Source organism: Silene latifolia, chromosome 6 (assembly GCF_048544455.1).
Source record: "Silene latifolia isolate original U9 population chromosome 6, ASM4854445v1, whole genome shotgun sequence".
NCBI lineage: Eukaryota > Viridiplantae > Streptophyta > Magnoliopsida > Caryophyllales > Caryophyllaceae > Silene > Silene latifolia.
Window position 1 is genome coordinate 127,075,908 of NC_133531.1, and position 17,533 is coordinate 127,093,440.

A 17,533-nucleotide genomic window follows, 5' to 3' on the forward strand; every position below is an offset into this window, starting at 1 on the left:
ACAAAAACACAAGGGGACGCTCCCGTGACATCTAAAATGTCAGCTAACTTCTTCAACAGCCACTCTTAATTCTCCTCAAACTCGGTAGGAATCATCGAACATGCAATTAAGAAGGACGATCCGGTGGGTGTGACACCAACCATCTCAATGACTGGATTCTTGTAAGTGTTGGTTTTATACGTCGAATCCATGATAACCACGTAAGGATAAGCCCGGAACAACTTCACGGAATCAGGATGTGCCATGAAAATGTGAGTCAACTCTTTTGACTCGGAATTAATCTCGTGCCAATGGACGTATTTCGCTTCTACCGCTAGAGCCAACATTTGTTGAGCGGTTTTTCTTTCACCCCCTAACTTCTTTCCTAATTTTCCTTGTTTCATTATATAGCTGGGTGCTTGAAGGTTGAGGTTTTTCTGGGGTTTTCAAATGAAGAGCATTTTTAATATCCCTCGGTAGAACCCCGGCCATAGTTTGTTGCCTAACATATGCCTTCTCTTCCGCGTCCAATCCCGCAAAGTGTCGATCCCCATCCTTATAAACGGTTATGTTGTGGTTGTGTAGTCCACCACCCTCGGAGGTTACAATGTTCCACACTATCGTCACTTGATCATTTTTAGACACGAAATTTTGAACGACACGAATACGAAACTTGCATGAACACTTCTGCGACCTCCTTGGCTTTTCAAGATCATCCGATCGTTTTGGTAACCCATGTCTTTTACATCGAAAATAAATTGCCAACAACCCGTTCTTTTTTCTGTTTTTAGCTCCGTTATTTGCTTTAACCAAAGCAAACCCATTCTCGAATGCGACTTTGTTAGCCCAATTGAAAGCATCGTCACGCGTTTCAAAATCTATAGTAGTCTCGAACATTGGGTCATAATCAATTGAATTCTCGCCAAAAGTCTCCCATGAATCCTGTTACAAGCAATACGGACTATAGTAAGACAATAAAAAAAGATTCATAACCTAAATAAATTGCGTAAAACGAAAGAAAAACAAGATAAAACGAGTAATTCATGGCAAAAACACAAGACTCAACAATCGACCATGGCCAAACATTAGTTTCCAACGTTCAACCATGGCCAAACATGGAAAACCAACGTTCAACCATGGCCAAACAAGGAAACTCAACGTCCAACCATGGCCAAACATTGGTTTCCAACGTTCAACCATGGCCAACCAGTGGATTCCAACGTTTGGACCATGGCAAACGTGGAAATCCAACGTTTGGACCATGGTAAACGTTGGTTTCCAACGTTTGGACCATGCCAACGTTTGGACCATGGTGAACGTTGGTTTCCAACGTTTGGACCATGGGCTGAACGTTGGATCTCAACTTTGGTCCATGGTTCAACCTTCGGGGGACAAATTTCAGATTTACGCAGAAAAATCGCAATTTCGCTACTACTAAGTTAATATGTGACGTAAATCAACTATCGAATAGAATTAACGATGCGCAAAAAAATGAAAATTAAGCAAATAATGAAGCGATTAAGTTGTTTACGTACCGGTGATTCAGGATCCGCCATGTTGTTAATTGTTGTTGTTGGTTTTTTTTTTAATTTAGTTGATTTTTAGTTGAATTTGAGAGGAAATTTTTTAGAGAGAGAAAGTGTTGGATGAGTGGAAGGGCAGTTATCGTCTTTTTTTTTGAAAAACGTCGTCGATATTTACTAAAACGTCGTCGATATAAATCAGCCCTCAATAAATAATTATGGTACAGATCTCCCCATGCCTTCGCAATGATGACATCAAAATAAAAAAACTCATCAATTGATGGGGACCAAAACTCTCCTAATGAAAAAAACAAAAACTCTGCTAACGAAAGGACAATAACTTTTTTGCGTACATTGTAAATTTAAACTAGAGTTTAGAAAAAGAAATTAAAACTTATCACTATCAAAATTGATGATTAATAGCCCCTTGTTAAAAAATCATGTGATTTTAGTAATTGATTTATTATTAATCAATTAGTCTTGCTTATAACCGTTGTAAATTATAACGAAAGGGTGTATCACCCTATCACCCCGAAAAAAAGTGTTGGTTGGGATGGATTTATACCTCCGTTGTAAATTATTCTTGTTTACAACGGATGTAAACAAGAATTTGTGATTATCAATTACCTTTTATCTTATACTCCCTCCTATTCCAGATAATCGTCCCATTGTCCATTTCCGTCTAGTCGGGTAACTGTCTCATTGTCTATTTTTGGTAAGTGTTGTGTGGTCCAAATTTAATTCCATTTCCGTCTATTCACATAACTGTCCCATTGTCCGTTTTGTGTGGTCTAAACTCACTTTCTTAATTCTTGCGCCATTTTCACAATGGGACGGTTATGTAGAATAGGAGGGAGTATTCATTTAATTTGTATAGTGTTAACAACTCTTTTGTGTTAACAACTTTTATTTTGTTGGTGATGACCTTTTCCTTAGATAACCAGAGAATTACAATTACAAACTTTATACTTGCGGTGTACTGGGTAAATTACTAAGTATATATTTGAACATTTTTTTATTCGGTTACATCGTATAAGAAATTATTTTATTTCATTCGTAAACATTTAACAAATTCCCATTATTTATTTTAAGACAGTAATAAAAAAAAGGTAGGCCATGTTTGACAAATAGCAGAAGCGGATTTATAATAGCGGATAACGTTAGCAGAACACGGTTAGTAGATTGTAGTAGCATGTTTGATTAGCAAACTAATTTAGCAGATTTCAGAAAAGGTGTTTGGTAATTAGCAAATTATAGGCCAATTATACCATTTTCATGTATAGATTGAAGGGTGTTTTGTAAACAGTAGATTGGAAATAAAATTAGCATATTTGGGACGTTTAGCATATTTATTTGACCAATCAATATTCTATTTGAGGTGTTTGGTAAACAACGTATTGAAATAGTAGATTAGAAAAAAAAAAGTATGTTCACCCATTTACCCCTTGAAAAAAATTGACCCTACCTTCTTCATAGAGTAAATAATTTAGTAAATAATTTATTTATGTCCTTATTTGTCATTTTACAGAGGATTAAGATGATCTGTTATTTTAAATATGCTAATTACCAAACGCCTTTAACAAAATCTGCTAGTCGAATATGCTAGTCAAACCTGACAATAAATTCTGCTAATTATAATTTGCTTTCACAATCTGCTTCTGCCAATATTAATCCGTTGTTTACCAAACATGGCATGAATATGCTATTGCAATATGCTGCTAATGACGGTCATGTTTGGTAAACAGCGGATTAATTTCAGCATAAGCAGATTGCAAAAGCAGATTATAAATGACAGATTTTATCAGAAGGTTTGACTAGCATATTATAATTAGCAGAATTAATTTGAGTTTTTGGTAATTGGCAGATTACGATTAGTAGATTGTTAGTTTTCTTTGTAAAATGGAGAAAAATTTCCTATTTTACAATATCTTTGGAGTAAAGATATTGTAAAACAAAGCATATTGACCCCAAATATGTTGTTTCAATATGTTGTTTATCAAACACTAAAATTAGCATATTGATTGGTCAAACATGCTAAAACCTTTGAATATACTAAAAATTGGCCAATATGCCGTTTACCAAACAGCGCCAACATCATATTCAAAAACAGTAGATTTCTAGTTGCATGAAGATAGTGATACGAGGCCGAGCCGAATTGTCAAATCATGGTTTGAGATCCCTAGTTTACAAGAAAATTATTTTTCTTTGATTTCTTATAGATTCGTTTTTTCGATTCTGAGATATCCTTTGTAAGTCATTATTTATGCGTTCTATTAATAAATTATTTCTCTATTTAAAAAACAGTAGATTTTGATTAATATGCTATCAAATATATCATTTACCAAACACATCAAATTAGTAGATTGATTTATCAACACACTATTTAGATCAAAATTTACTAATTTCAACCGATATACTACTATTTACTAAACAATTAGTCTTGCTGAAGACGGGTCGGAGCAAGTGACGGATAATGTCACTCACAAAACGAATAGGGGGACAAGGTGGGGGCACCCCCTTGTGCTTCCCTCTCTCCTCTATTTGGGCCATTTGTGAGTGAAAATGGTATCCGTCACTCCAATGTGACGGATACGTGCCGTCACAAATGAGATTTTGTGTTTACTAAACATAGTCGTAGTCTACCTTTTCAATTATTTAAATTTCAATCAACCCTATTTAAAACTCCAACCCCTCCCACTCACTATCGTTGACGTATCAATTTTCTCCTACACACATACACACTTGTTGCATTTCATCACACACTACTATTCATTTCATTTTTATTTTCATTCATATAAATTAAATCAACCCTCTTTTTCTTCTTTATAACTAACCCAAAAAAATAAAATAAAATGGGATTTCCCTCAGGATGTACCCAAGAATTTCTTCCAAATTTGTTTGCAAAAATAGTCTCATTCTTAACTTTGTTAAAAATATTCATACAAACCATTCTCAAACAACTAGGCCTAACCCGCTTTGTCGAACCCGAATTCAACTGGCCCGAACTCAGACCCGAATTCAAATCCATATCCGCTGCGCTCATCCAGGAAATGCTTCCCTCCACCAAGTTTGGTTCCGGGTTTGGGTTAGACCCGCACGAGAGCTGCGCGGTGTGCTTGTATGAGTTTCGAGTTCATGACGAAATTCGACGGTTGATAAATTGTAAGCATGTATTTCATAGAGGGTGTGTGGACCGTTGGATGGAGCAAGATCAGCGGAGTTGCCCGTTGTGTCGGACCTCGCTTGTACCGGATCATTTGGTTGAGGTGTTTAATCAAAGACTCGAGGCTGCTTCTTCTTCATTTCCTGAATTTGGTTCGGAATTTTCTATTATTAATACTTTTTTATAATTTAGTCTAATACGCACTGGGTAAATTCCCAGAGTCTTAGCCATACGTAATAGTCTGCAAATCGCATATACTAGGTTGACTAGCATTGTACAAGGATGACAGGCTCGAAATTTAAATGAAAATGCAAGCAAACCGTCTCGAACCCAAATATTTTGGGTGTTCAGGGACTCGAAATCTAAATGAAAATGCAAGCAAGTCGTCTTATTTGTGTTAGTCTATGGTCTTATTATCTTATACGAGTATCTCATTTAATTGATTTATTTTACGTTTTAAATTGTTGTCGACGATACAATTTGGCAATGTAAATGACTTAATAATGGAAAATTTAGTTGGTTTGTTTGTTTAGTCGTCAAGAATGGTAATCGCAATGAAAATATAGTTACATATCTTATCTTCTATTTAAGGCTGATTTGACACAAATAGTTGTACAATACTTGTAGCATTGTACAACCATCTTATATCTAACTGTTTGTTTGAAATCAGAATATTTATTGATAGGATTGGATTTTAACGGGCGAACTAGAATAAATGGGCAGGTAGTTATAAGGGGGTGCCCCACCTTGTCCCCTCTCCCTTTTTGTGAGAGGTCACAAGCTTGTGACGGGATTAGCCCGTCACAAGCAAGACGCTTTGATAAAATTATACTTCGTAATTATCTAGTTGAGAATAAAACTATTAATTAATTTTTTTTTCTACTTTCATAGAATCATTGCAAAAAAAAATTCATCATCCGTATTTTCAAGTCAGGATCCTCTCTATTTTCTATCATTGGTCGAGGACAAAATCTAGATTAGTCAGTCATAGAGGATGGACCTTGTCATTCCTTTTAGGAAAATGAGAAAGATTAATTACTTAGTACTCCGTATCACATAATATGTTCCTCTATTGTAAGTTTGTAACCTTTAATAATCTTAGCAAAAGTTTCTCTAGCTCAAGATAACTCTTTTAAGGGGATGAGTAGTACTCTTTATTTAGCAAAGTGTAATGAGTCGACATTAATCTGTTCCATTTTTTTTTTGTGTTATATTCTATTTCACCGCCTTAATATCTGTGTTAGGAGGAGAAATAATAGAACATGAGACGAGACATAAAATGTGATCGAAAGAAAATTTGCATTAAGTATAAAAACTACTCTGTACTTTATAAAATTTTAAAATGACGTTATCACTTTTTTAAGGCGGTGTCTATAACTCTACAATTCTACGTTAATTCTACATTTTAAATAATGTTAGTTAGTCTCTACTCTCTATCCATAAAGAATTTTGAGTAGGCTAGTCAACATTTCAATGTTTGTATTTCTACAAAACATTCAAAGATAACTTGACCTTGTTTTAAGATCTCTTTAGGTGCACATCATAGTTGAACACAAAATTACAATTCACGACTTGTTCATGTATTGTTTTCATTCAATTTCTACACGTTTGTATATTGTAGTTTGTTAATTAATTACTTCTATAATACGATGCCCATGGTTATCCCCTATTGTCGGGAAGTGCCAAATGAGGTTAATTTCTTTCCAATTGACCAGTCAACGCATCGTCTATTTTTTTTCGATCCTCTGTTTCCCGTAGATATACTCCATCCGTTCGGTAAAACAAATGACTGAGAATCTGAAATGCATATAATTAAAATAGGTTTACTAATTACGGGGACGGACGGAGTACAGAGTACTTAATATCTACGCCATAACTCTCCTTATCGTAATCTGCACTTTGATTACTAGATATACTAATTTAAACATTGACTTATGATCACATTAAAACATCTCAATATATGACTAATTATCTACGGAGTAGTATTTTTTTTAATCGTCGCTAATAATACATTACAATTCTTTTTATTTGTATATAGAGGTGTTCACGTCGACAACAATACATAATTACTTTATTAAGGGTGTTTTTACGAAGGCTAAATAGCTGGCCAAAAAGTTCATTCCATTTCGCGACGTGTTAAAAAATGTTTACGGTTGAGGAATGGTCACATTTGTAACCCATGCCGTGGGTGATGGAATCTTATTTGTGGCATTTTTATAAATCACCTTTTCCCACATGACACATTTACAATGTAGAAAAAATAACGCATAAATCACGTACGTTTCTAGAAATCTAGAATAAAATTCAACGTCAACATTAACATTTACTTTTACGTCCTCTGAAAATGTCACCTGTTTTTCAATTTTAATATAAATGTTTCGAAACCAAAAAGCTTTAGTTTTCGACGCATATAAGACAAGTATATCGGACCATCCTATCCTATCGTAATCGTTAAGGATGTTAACAGAAGTCTTAATAGACCAGAAAAATGGGATGCAGTCCCAATCGGAGATTTATGAGCGGAACATTTGGACCGTCTTCATTTGTTTCTCTCAATTTCCTCTCTAATACACTTATATTTTAATATATTTTTTTTTATCCACTAAACATTACTTTTAAAAAACTATTACAATTATTAGATTGTTACAAAATTAGATGTTCGATTTCTTTTAAGGAAATGGAGAGGATCTTTTCCCGAGCGGAACGTCAAAGGTGGGTAGGAGCATGGTAGTTGGATTTGAGTGGTATGACCTACACCTATAATTGTGACTAGGTCTCCTCTACATTTAATGAGGCAGGACATTGCTATTTAATGCATTCCATGAATTTGATTCGCATCGGGCTTTTCTTGTCGTTAATTCTTTTGTTAGGCCCAAAATTGGGTTCAATGACAAAGAAAGAATACTTAGGCCTGTTATTTAAGACATACGAAGTAAATTTGTTAAACTGAACTGTAGTGTATTTATAGGAGCTTAAATTTTCTGAACTTAATATATGAGCTTATGTGAATTGAACTGAGTTTATATATAGGAGCTGAACTAAACTTATAGATTTATAGGGCTTAACTTATAGAAAAATGCTAAACTACACTTATAGGATTGAACCGATCTTATACGAGTTTAACTGAATTTATAGGAACTGAACTTATAGAAGTTTAACTTTTTTTAACTGAACTCAAAAGAGTTAAACTGGACTTGATATGAGTGACTTTAAGTCCAAAAGAACATGTCTTACTTATCGAATCCACGGGCGGATTCTTTGCTTTGTTTTGTCTCATTTTCTATCGTATCCCAGTTTTTTTTTTCGTAAAGTTGGTAAAGTTGAGTCTCAGTCAGTAATTTAATGTTCTAATATACTCAGGGGCGGCTCTTGGAATTCAATATAAGAGGTGCGGAAATTGGACAATTACGCATATGGTATAAGGTTAATGGGGGATTAAGAACTCCGCCAGCCGAATTTGAGTTTAAACACAAACAAAATTCTAGCCTTAAAACAATATAAGTGACAATAATAAAACTTAACAAAAAAGTAGATACTATTTAATACCTCCAATTCTTTCGAATGTCCCCAATCTTTAAGATTTTTTGAGTACTATTTTAACAAATGGAGGCAATTCTTAAGAATAAGGTATATCTTTTAATAAATAGTTTTAACAAAAAGAACTTGAAAAACAAAATATTTAAATAACCTAGATTTGAATTTTTACTTTTAAAATGAAATTTAATGACATAGCCAATCTAATGGGTCAATAAGGCAAAAAATAAAGAGATTATATTTTCATTGGGCTAATTTTATAATAACTTATTACGTATGGGAAAAAAAAATTACAAGTTGCTTGTAGTAGTAGTCGACCACAAAACCTCTGGCACACTAATCATGTATCTGACCACTGAGCTAACTAATTTACACTGATTTTTTATTAAACAACATAGCAAATATTTCTGGGTTTTGGGGTGCAGATGAACCTTGTGCACCCCCTCCATAATCGCTCCTGAATACACTCATCCATATAAAAGTTCGTTTTGCTTGAAGAGTGTATAATGCAAATGTCTACTCATTTCTTATGCTGGAATTTCATCGGTGACAATAGATTTCTCCAAAGGAATTGAACTTGGTGATTTAGAGCCATCAAACTCTGATATCATGTAAAAGATTGTTCTAAGCAAAAGTTCAAGATAGTGATTGAGATACAAGGCGCTCGTCCTTGCTGAACGATAAATTTTCAAAATTTTCCATTAAAATTATCGAACTTTTCAATTAAAATTATCAAACTTTATTATCACTTATTCGCCCTCTTGAATTTTTCACTCAAAGAAAAAGTTAAAATCCATGATACACGCCAAATGGCCCATACAAGTTTATTTAAACTTTCTATTGTATTTTTCATTTATGGATTTACTATCTAAAAACTTGCCTCATTTCATGTATGCTTATTATCTAAAAATTTAAAAAAAATGAATGTATGATATTTGTTGCATATATCGAATGGAATCAAGGTGATTATTTACTACAATTTTATTATTGAAATAGTCTATCAATTTTTATAATTGAACAACTATATATTTTATGTGTCTTAGTTTCGATCTCATCAATCTATACGGGATAAGTCGACTAAATCTTCACTATTGGAAAAACGTTTGTATAACCAATTGGCCAAGGCCATCCCTATGGAAGGAAGACTAGGGTTGAGCTAGGATAGCGATTCAAAGGACGGGTAAGGAGGATAGCGAATCATATATCTCGATTCAAAGTTAGGTTATTGCTTACTACTCCCTCCGTCCCGTTTATCTGTTTACCTATTCTATTTTGAGGTGTCTCAGTCATCAATTGTTTACATTCTATTTATAGGAATGTCTTTAATGAGTCATTTGATTCTCCACACTCAAGTTGATTCAATTATCATCTTAAAATTGACTTTTTTTTTCCTTGATCTTTACGCCAAATTAAAGGTAAGCAAATAACCGGAATGGAGAGACTATTATTTCACTTTCGAAGAGTTGTTTTGATTGTTTCATGTTTACAAGTTTGTAATGGCAATTTTAACGGTTACGGCAACATCGACATTTCCAAAACCTTAACATCTGGTAAGAGTCCTTGCAGACAGAACATGTCACATGTGACGTCAAAATAAGTTGGCAAAAGGACATGCTTCGTTGTTTCTCCAAAGATATGTCAAAAGAGTCAATAAAGTTTTACAAGAAAAAGTGTTCTCGTGATTCCAAAGACCCCATTTTCTCCGAGATTATATTATCTCCATAATGATTTGATGACCAACGTGGTTCATAGAGAATTTATTTTAGCAAACTTGTTCACACAAAAAAAAGGTCTTCTAAATTCATATTCATATCCATCATATGTGACACCTTGACCTGAACTTAGAGTTAGGAGCGGTTATTCACGGTGACTTATTAAAATGTGTACTTACCTATGAGTTAATACGGATCTTTTTTAGCGTATTTGGGCCTTATTTATGCGCGTCCTGGAAACCTGCTAAGAAAGTCACACATTCGATCTAAAATTACCCCCAAATAAGCATACTTAACTATAGAGCAAAATTTTGTCATAGAGTTTCAGAAAAGAAAGTGCATTTTGTTTATATGACTAATATTCTAATTCTCTTTAATTAAGTACTAAATATGAGCTTACAATGACTTAGCTTGTCAATAGGATACCCTACCTGAAAAACATATTCACTTAACATAGATATTACATACGACCACTTCAATACCCAAACAAATTTAAAAAAAAAAACATTTATTAATACTATGTACTCCATATATCCATAAGTGATATGTGTGTACGCCTTGTGATGAAATTAAACTTACTTTATTTGTCATATTTAATTTAATTCTTAGGTCTTGTGATTGTGTTGATTTGGTGTCAAATGAGTACAACGGTGGCAATACAATAAGGAGATTCGAATCTGACCTATTACCCACAATATCTCTAATCAATAGGCTAAAAGCTCTTATGTAACTTGAATTGTTTGTTTGTGAGCATAGACAATGTCTTAATTCCACTAAGCCTTAATCACTTATTTAAATCTGACCTATTATCCACAATACCTCTAATCACTAAGCTAAAGGCTTTTACATAACTTGAATTATTTGCAAGCATAGACAATGTAATAATTCCACCTAGAGCTGGCCATCAGCACGGGCTGACCCGGCCCGCCTTAGCCCGTTATTTTATGCAACCTGGTCCGACCCGGCCTTGGCCCGCCGTTTACCCGGGCCTGGCCCGGGTCCTAAAATTTCAGCCCGGCCCGCCCTTGGCCCGTCATTTAAGCAAAAATAAAAAAAAAAAAAAAAAAATTGGTAAGGCCCGTCAGCCGACCTGCCCTTGGCCCGCCTCGGGCCCTGGCCCGGGTCAAGCATATCCCAGCCCGCCCCTCACCCTGGCCTGGCCCGGGTTCGACTAGGAGAGCCCGGCCCGCCCACGACCAGCCCGGCCCGCCCCAAGTACAGGTCTAATTCCACCAAGTCATAATCACTGATTTGAACCTGGCTTATTACAATACCTCAAATCACTAGACTAAAAACTCTTATGTAACTTGAACTTTTTGCGAGCATAGACAATGTCTTAATTCCACCGAGTCGTAATCACTAATCACTAGCAAATCATGGTCTTTCTCTGTTCTCCTCCCTTTTAGTGAATCGTTACTTTTGCAAATTGGCAATAAGGACATAGATGGGGGGTACGAAATGACTAGGAAATGAAGGGGATGACAGTTATTATAAGACAAAAGCTTATTAGCATAATAAAGCAAATAACTAATTAAAGGTTAAAAGCTGTTAATCAAAGAAGATTTAGTTGGCAATGTCTCTAATTGCACACTGATCTAAAACCAAACACCAGTATCTTGTCAGTATAGCTTGTTCAAACGTGTGAAAAGGGTTTTTGGGAATCTTTTGCCCTCAGCTCGTTAAACCTTGGAAAAATTGCAAATAAGTAGTACGGACTATCTATTGTAATACCTTGTTCCTAAAAGGGTCACACCCAAATAAAGTGATATAGTATAAAATCGATTTTGGAATTCCAACCACCAATTTAATCTTTTGATTGAGATAGTTTCTTAACATGGTATCAAAGTCAGTATGATCAAAAGGTTCTGAAGTGGAATATTCGCACCAGCTATGGAGAGACTTGCAATTGCATCCACACTTCAACCCCAAAGGGCATTTGTGTGAAGCGGCATAGTGATGAACTCCCTCATCTTCTATTCATGTCACATGTGGTGATGTGGGAACATATAGTTTCTTCACGGGTACTCCCTACGTCCCGGTCTTTTGTTTACCTAATTATCTTTGCTTTTGACATACAAATTAGGAAAGAGGAGGGGACTATTTGTTATTGTACTTGATGGATGACAAGTGAATAATTGTCCCATTAGGGGTTCAAATTTCCTATTAAAAACCTTCTTAAAATAGAAATGTAAACAAACGAAGGAGACATCTTAAAATGAAATAGATAAAAGTGAGGAACTCAAATACTCAATCTCAGCCTTGTAAATAAATACCTTTGTTAAGGAGCAGGGGCGAGGCCATGCATTACAATGGTGATGCATTTGCTACACCATTATCCAAAAAGTTAATGAGAATTTTTTCATTTGCTACACCATTATTTCATTCAAATAGACTAATTAATGCTTTGTCTTTAATCTTATGTTGTTGATTTGCTGCACCATTATTTCATTTTGTTCATTCAAATAGACTAACTAATGCTATGTCTTTAATCTTAGGGCCTTAATCTTATGTTGATTCTCAAAGTAAACAATTACTCCGTACTTATTTAGGTGCACTAAAGTCCTATAAGTCCATAAATCCTATTAATTGTAGCTGAAATAACTCCCAATAACAATTCTAAAAAAAATAAGTAACAAAAATGTAAAGCGCGTAGTAGAAGCCGAAAGACAAATTGAAGTCAAATTGTTTCTTTTTTTTATATTTAAAAAATTTACATTATAAAAACGGAATTACTCCTAGAAAAGAAAAAGTATTACCCTCTCTATCCCAATGAATAGTTTACACTTGCTTTATTTTGTGAGGAGAAATAAAACAAGTGTAAACTACTGACTAAAAAGGGGGAGTAGTGCAATTAATTGAGAACGGTTAGTTTTTGAGTCAATTTTCAGTTACCTTATTTTATTGTTTATTTCCATTTATAATTTATTTTGAAGTTATTACTTCCTTTCTTCTTTGAAGAACTTAATTTTGTTCTCAATTATTTATTTTTTTAAGTAAAAAATGAGTTAAATTCTTTATTTCTTATTGCAACTCTTCTTTAGAAGGAAAATTATACACTTGTAAAAAATTTCGACATATATAAGAATACATTGACCAAAATTATATGTTATACGTTTCAGACAACCATATCGATAATAATCAAATTTTGTATATATAGTAGCGACTTAATTTTGCTACACCATTATAGAATTCCTGGCCTCGCCCCTGTTAAGGAGTAACTTGTAATTTGTTATATCTAATATTGCGGTGTGAAGTGTTTGATGTATCGGTGTATACCATTTGCTTTAGTCCGGATTTGAGGCAAATACAACCATTAAGACAATAATGTTATTCCTCATAAGTTTTAGGGTTTTTTGTCAAACACAACCTTTAAATTTTTTTTTTTGCCAAACACCACCTTTAAAAAAAAAGTTTGTAAAACACAACCTTTAATAAATTTTTTGTTGTCAAACACGACTTTTTGGCTAAAGGACTTAACATTTTGCAATAGGGTAACTTTCAATCGATGTTTGGGATAGCAAACGATGTCTGTTTGAGGTGTTCTTGGACTCGTTGGAAAGGTGGAAATACAAGCTTTCCATGGGTTATTAACACGATGGTCAAATGTGGCCTTATGTGGGGTCTATAGCTATGTAAAGTAAGGCTGGTCGGAGAGATTAGCGGATGGTCGGAGATTTTTAGTGGGTCTTTTAATGAGGTTAGGATGCTTTGTTTGGTCTGAAATTTGGTATGTTGGTAGCGGGGAGTGCAAGGTAGGTCTTAGTTGTGTTGTTTGTGGTGGTTGTTGGTTATAAGTGGTGGTTCGAGGGGAGTTAATTTGGAGGTAAAAAACATTCAAAAAAATGTCAAAGTAGGATTTTTTTTGTGGGTCAATTCACCCACCTCAAACCAGCACTTACAACAAACAACCACCAAAAACAACACAACTACGACCTATCTTACACTCTCTTCTATCTATATACCAAATTTCAGACCAAATAAAACATCTTAACCCCATTAAAAGACCCACGAAAAACCCTATGACCACTTGCTTTAGAGCTAGCCTCTCCAACCAACCTTACTTTACACATTAATAGACCCCATATAAGGCCACCTTTGACATCGTATTGATAACCCCTGGAAAGCTTGTATTTCCACCTTTCCAGCGAGTCCAAGAACACCTCAAACCGACATCTTTTGTTATCTCAAACATCGACTGAAAGTTACCCCATTGCAAAATGTGAAGTCCTTCGGCCAAAAAGTCGTGTTTGACAACAAAAAAATTAATAAAAGTTATGTTTTACAAACTTTTTTTTTAAAGGTGGTGTTTGGAAAAAAAAAAAAATTTTAAAGGTTGCGTTTGACAAAAAACCCTAAGTTTTAATACTACTGTATTTTTAAGGGTCGAATTCAAGGCCTTTGATAAAACACAATTCAAACAATTGTTATCAGTTGATTTATTTAAGTTCTCATGGCTATTGTGGTGTGAAGGGTGAAGTGTGAAGTGTAACACAAGATGTCAACATTAGGTGTAAACATATAATGCATATGGGTGTAGTACTGTAGTCAGGTATGTGCAGTGCGTGGTGGGTGGCAGTGTGTCTTGTCGTTGTAAGGCAATGCCTTCAGAGGGACGTTGCCTATATTATAAGTGGGGTTACTATTTACCAATTACCACACCTTCATGTCTTCCATGGCTCCATCCCTTTGCTTTAATAATTTCATCTTGTTTCTCCAACACTTCTTTGCCATACATATAATATAACATACACCTTTGCTTTCAATGTCCTCTCTATACCATTTTCAGATTATTGTTCAAAATTTCTATAATATCTAGAATGGTCGAAGGACCTAAGAATTTTTCATATAATATATACTTATCAACTAGAAACACAATTAAATAGGGACAATATAAATGCGACGAGATAATCGGAATTCCGGTCTAGCTAGGACTTGTGTTGAATAATGGTCGACGAGTTGGCGGCTTGAACATATTTTCTTGGAAGGAGAGAAGGCGTGTCTGGTCCATTAGGCATAACTTATGAGGAAACCACCAAGAAAAACAAGAAAAAACAAAGTATGAAAAAAGGACCACCACCTAATGTATGTATTCACAAATTCTTGTTTTAGAGGTTATTTTGGTCTGTAATAATAAGATGAGATTTTGTAATCATTTTATGGTTAAATATAACTTCAATGGTTTAGTCAGTGTTACAGCTTATGGTAACTAGTTTTTCACAAATCGTCACATTTGGTTGTCAACTGGTAACAAAATCCTCTTATTGTTTCAGATCAAAATGGTCCGTTTGAAGGAAGACCAACTGGTATGTATTAGTCGCACAACCGCCAAGCTAACAATAATACATATCACCCTACAATGATCCATTGTTAACTTTGCTTGTTGACGTCTATTTGGAGGGATTAGCTAATACTAATACAATAAAGAATCTAATAATACTCACTTGATTATTTCATAATTTGAACTAACCCATATGAATTATTGTGATAGTTGAGCTTCATTTTGTGCTTCTAATCTCATAGAATTTATAAAGCATAGACACTTGAGAATATGTGTATCCTCGTTTTGCCCTGTCATTTGTCACCTAAGAAACACGAGTTCTAATTTTTTTTAGGTTTAAAGAGAGCCACAAGAACAATTTTGATGATGACAGAATTTGAACTCAGATTATAAATACCTCTTTCTATAAGTTTTACCAATTAAATTAGTTAACATCCGAAGAAAACCCAGCAAAGCAATTTGCTTAAATAACATACAAACAATTATGACATAATACCCCAAAATATAGGTTGAAAAAAACATTAAAAATGAACCTTTGATAAGATCTACTATAGATTTTAACAATCTAGTACCTAAAAGAAATCCTATTATTAGTTAGTCACTTAACCAATCTGAATTAAGTGGTAGTTAAAGTGAGAAATATTAATAAGTATACTCCTTTTACTTAAAAAGAATGATTAGTACTTGTATGAGAAAAGAATGATGGACATGACCTTAATATTTGGGAGTTAGGACCCTACTTTACTTACTTACCCTTTAATGTTATGTCACTCTTACACAACTTCTACTCTACTTTTAGTAGCCCACCATTTCCCACTCTTTCACTCTATATATACACTTCCTACATTCCTCTCCAACCGTCACTCCAATTACTACCATTCATCAATCACCAATTCTCATTTGTTCTCATCTCATAATTTTCATGTAAGACCGTCTCATATAAGAATCATCGATACATTGCCGCCATGGGTTTCCCAGCTGGCTACACAGATGTACTCCTCCCAAACCTCCTCATCAACTTCCTCTCCCTCTTAGGCTTCATCCGCACCTTCACCCTCGCCCTCCTCTCCTGTCTCGGGCTGTCGAGCCTCGTTGAGCCCGAACCCGGGCTCTCGGCCCATCCTGAACCCGTGTCGACCCGGCCCGCCATAGCATCTGCCTCGGCCGCCCTGATCCGGACAATGCTGCCCGCGGAGACGGTCTGCACCGGGCCGGGCCGGGCCCAGGAGGAGGACAGCTGCTGCGCGGTGTGCCTGTGTGAGTACGAGGAAGGGGAGGAGATCCGACGGATGCGGAACTGTCGACACGTGTTCCACAGGAGCTGTGTGGACAGTTGGATTGACTGTGATAGAAAGACGTGCCCATTGTGTAGGAAGGGATTAGTGCCAAAAGAGTTGGAAGGTTACTTCAATCACAAACTTTGGGTTGCTTCTGAAGTAGCTACTATTCCTGATTTATATTCTGATTATTCTCACATTACTCCTTTTTTATAGCACCGTCTTACATAATAATTACTCGTAATGTTTATAGTGGGGCAATTTTTTCACTTTAGCTTAGCTTTGGGGAGATGAAACAGAAAATTGTAATGCATCCCTTTTTTTTTGGTTAGTTTTGGCTCATTATTTGCATAATGAGATGTAGATATTAGTGAAAATACTGACAGAAGTATGTTGAAGGAAAAACAGAAGTGAAAATAAGAATTTCAAAGAAATTTCGTGTTTATTTACACATTTTTCTATTTTATTTATGTCTATGATCTTTCATTCATTTTCATATAATGATAGTTAAATGTTATATGTTTCATACAAATCTTATTTGAGACAGTTAAAAACGTGTAACCAAGGCCGGTCCTGAAAGTATTGAGGCCCTTGGCAAAATCGTAAAAAAAGGCCCCTTTTTTTTGGTACATCAAAAAAAAAAAAAAAAAAAAAAAAAAAAAAAAAAAAAAAGGCCCCTTTAGTGCTTCCCCCAGTAATTTCATTAATAGAAATATAGAATCATGTAAACTATCATTTGAGTGAATTAAATTTGCATTGACAATATTTTAAACAAATTTGTAACTCCTTCGTAAGTTCCTCGTATTTTTTTAAGGCAATATTGATAATTGGAATTCAATAAGAGACTTTAAGACTTAGAAATTCAATAATTCAATAATAAATTCAGAATCACAGTTCACAAACAAAGACAACAAAACAACCATACATGCTGAAAATCCGAACAAAAAAAAAACGATATAGCAGGTCACTAGATCCGCAGCCTAAAACACCCACAACAGTACAACTTATAAATCAATGAATCAACAATTTAAATTGATAAAATTGAAGATTACGAAAAAAAAAAATGA

At 34.7% G+C, this 17,533-nt stretch overlaps 2 protein-coding genes across 2 annotated transcripts; one reads left to right on the top strand and one right to left on the bottom strand.

Moving 5' to 3' along the window:
* Positions 1-345: 345 nt before the first annotated feature.
* LOC141588645 (uncharacterized) lies at positions 346-1,535 on the bottom strand. Its single transcript, XM_074410078.1, has 2 exons — positions 1,515-1,535; positions 346-921 (listed from the first exon to the last, which is right to left on the bottom strand). Exons 1-2 carry the CDS (start codon positions 1,533-1,535, stop codon positions 346-348), a joined length of 597 nt encoding a protein of 198 aa, XP_074266179.1.
* A 14,505-nt stretch (positions 1,536-16,040) lies between these two features.
* LOC141658977 (brassinosteroid-responsive RING protein 1-like) lies at positions 16,041-16,859 on the top strand. Its single transcript, XM_074465685.1, has one exon. It carries the CDS (start codon positions 16,155-16,157, stop codon positions 16,680-16,682), a length of 528 nt encoding a protein of 175 aa, XP_074321786.1. The 5' UTR covers positions 16,041-16,154; the 3' UTR covers positions 16,683-16,859.
* The last annotated feature ends 674 nt before the right edge of the window (positions 16,860-17,533 follow it).

What these genes read in the sequence shown, in the direction of transcription:
- LOC141588645 (XM_074410078.1), bottom strand. Translation starts at nt 1,535, where the DNA reads ATGGCGGATCCTGAATCACCG. An exon ending in TGGCGGATCCTGAATCACCG is followed by an intron (nt 922 to 1,514) that starts GTACGTAAACAA and finishes TGCTTGTAACAG; the next exon opens with GATTCATGGGAGACTTTTGG.
- LOC141658977 (XM_074465685.1), top strand. Translation starts at nt 16,155, where the DNA reads ATGGGTTTCCCAGCTGGCTACACAGATGTACTCCTCCCAAACCTCCTC.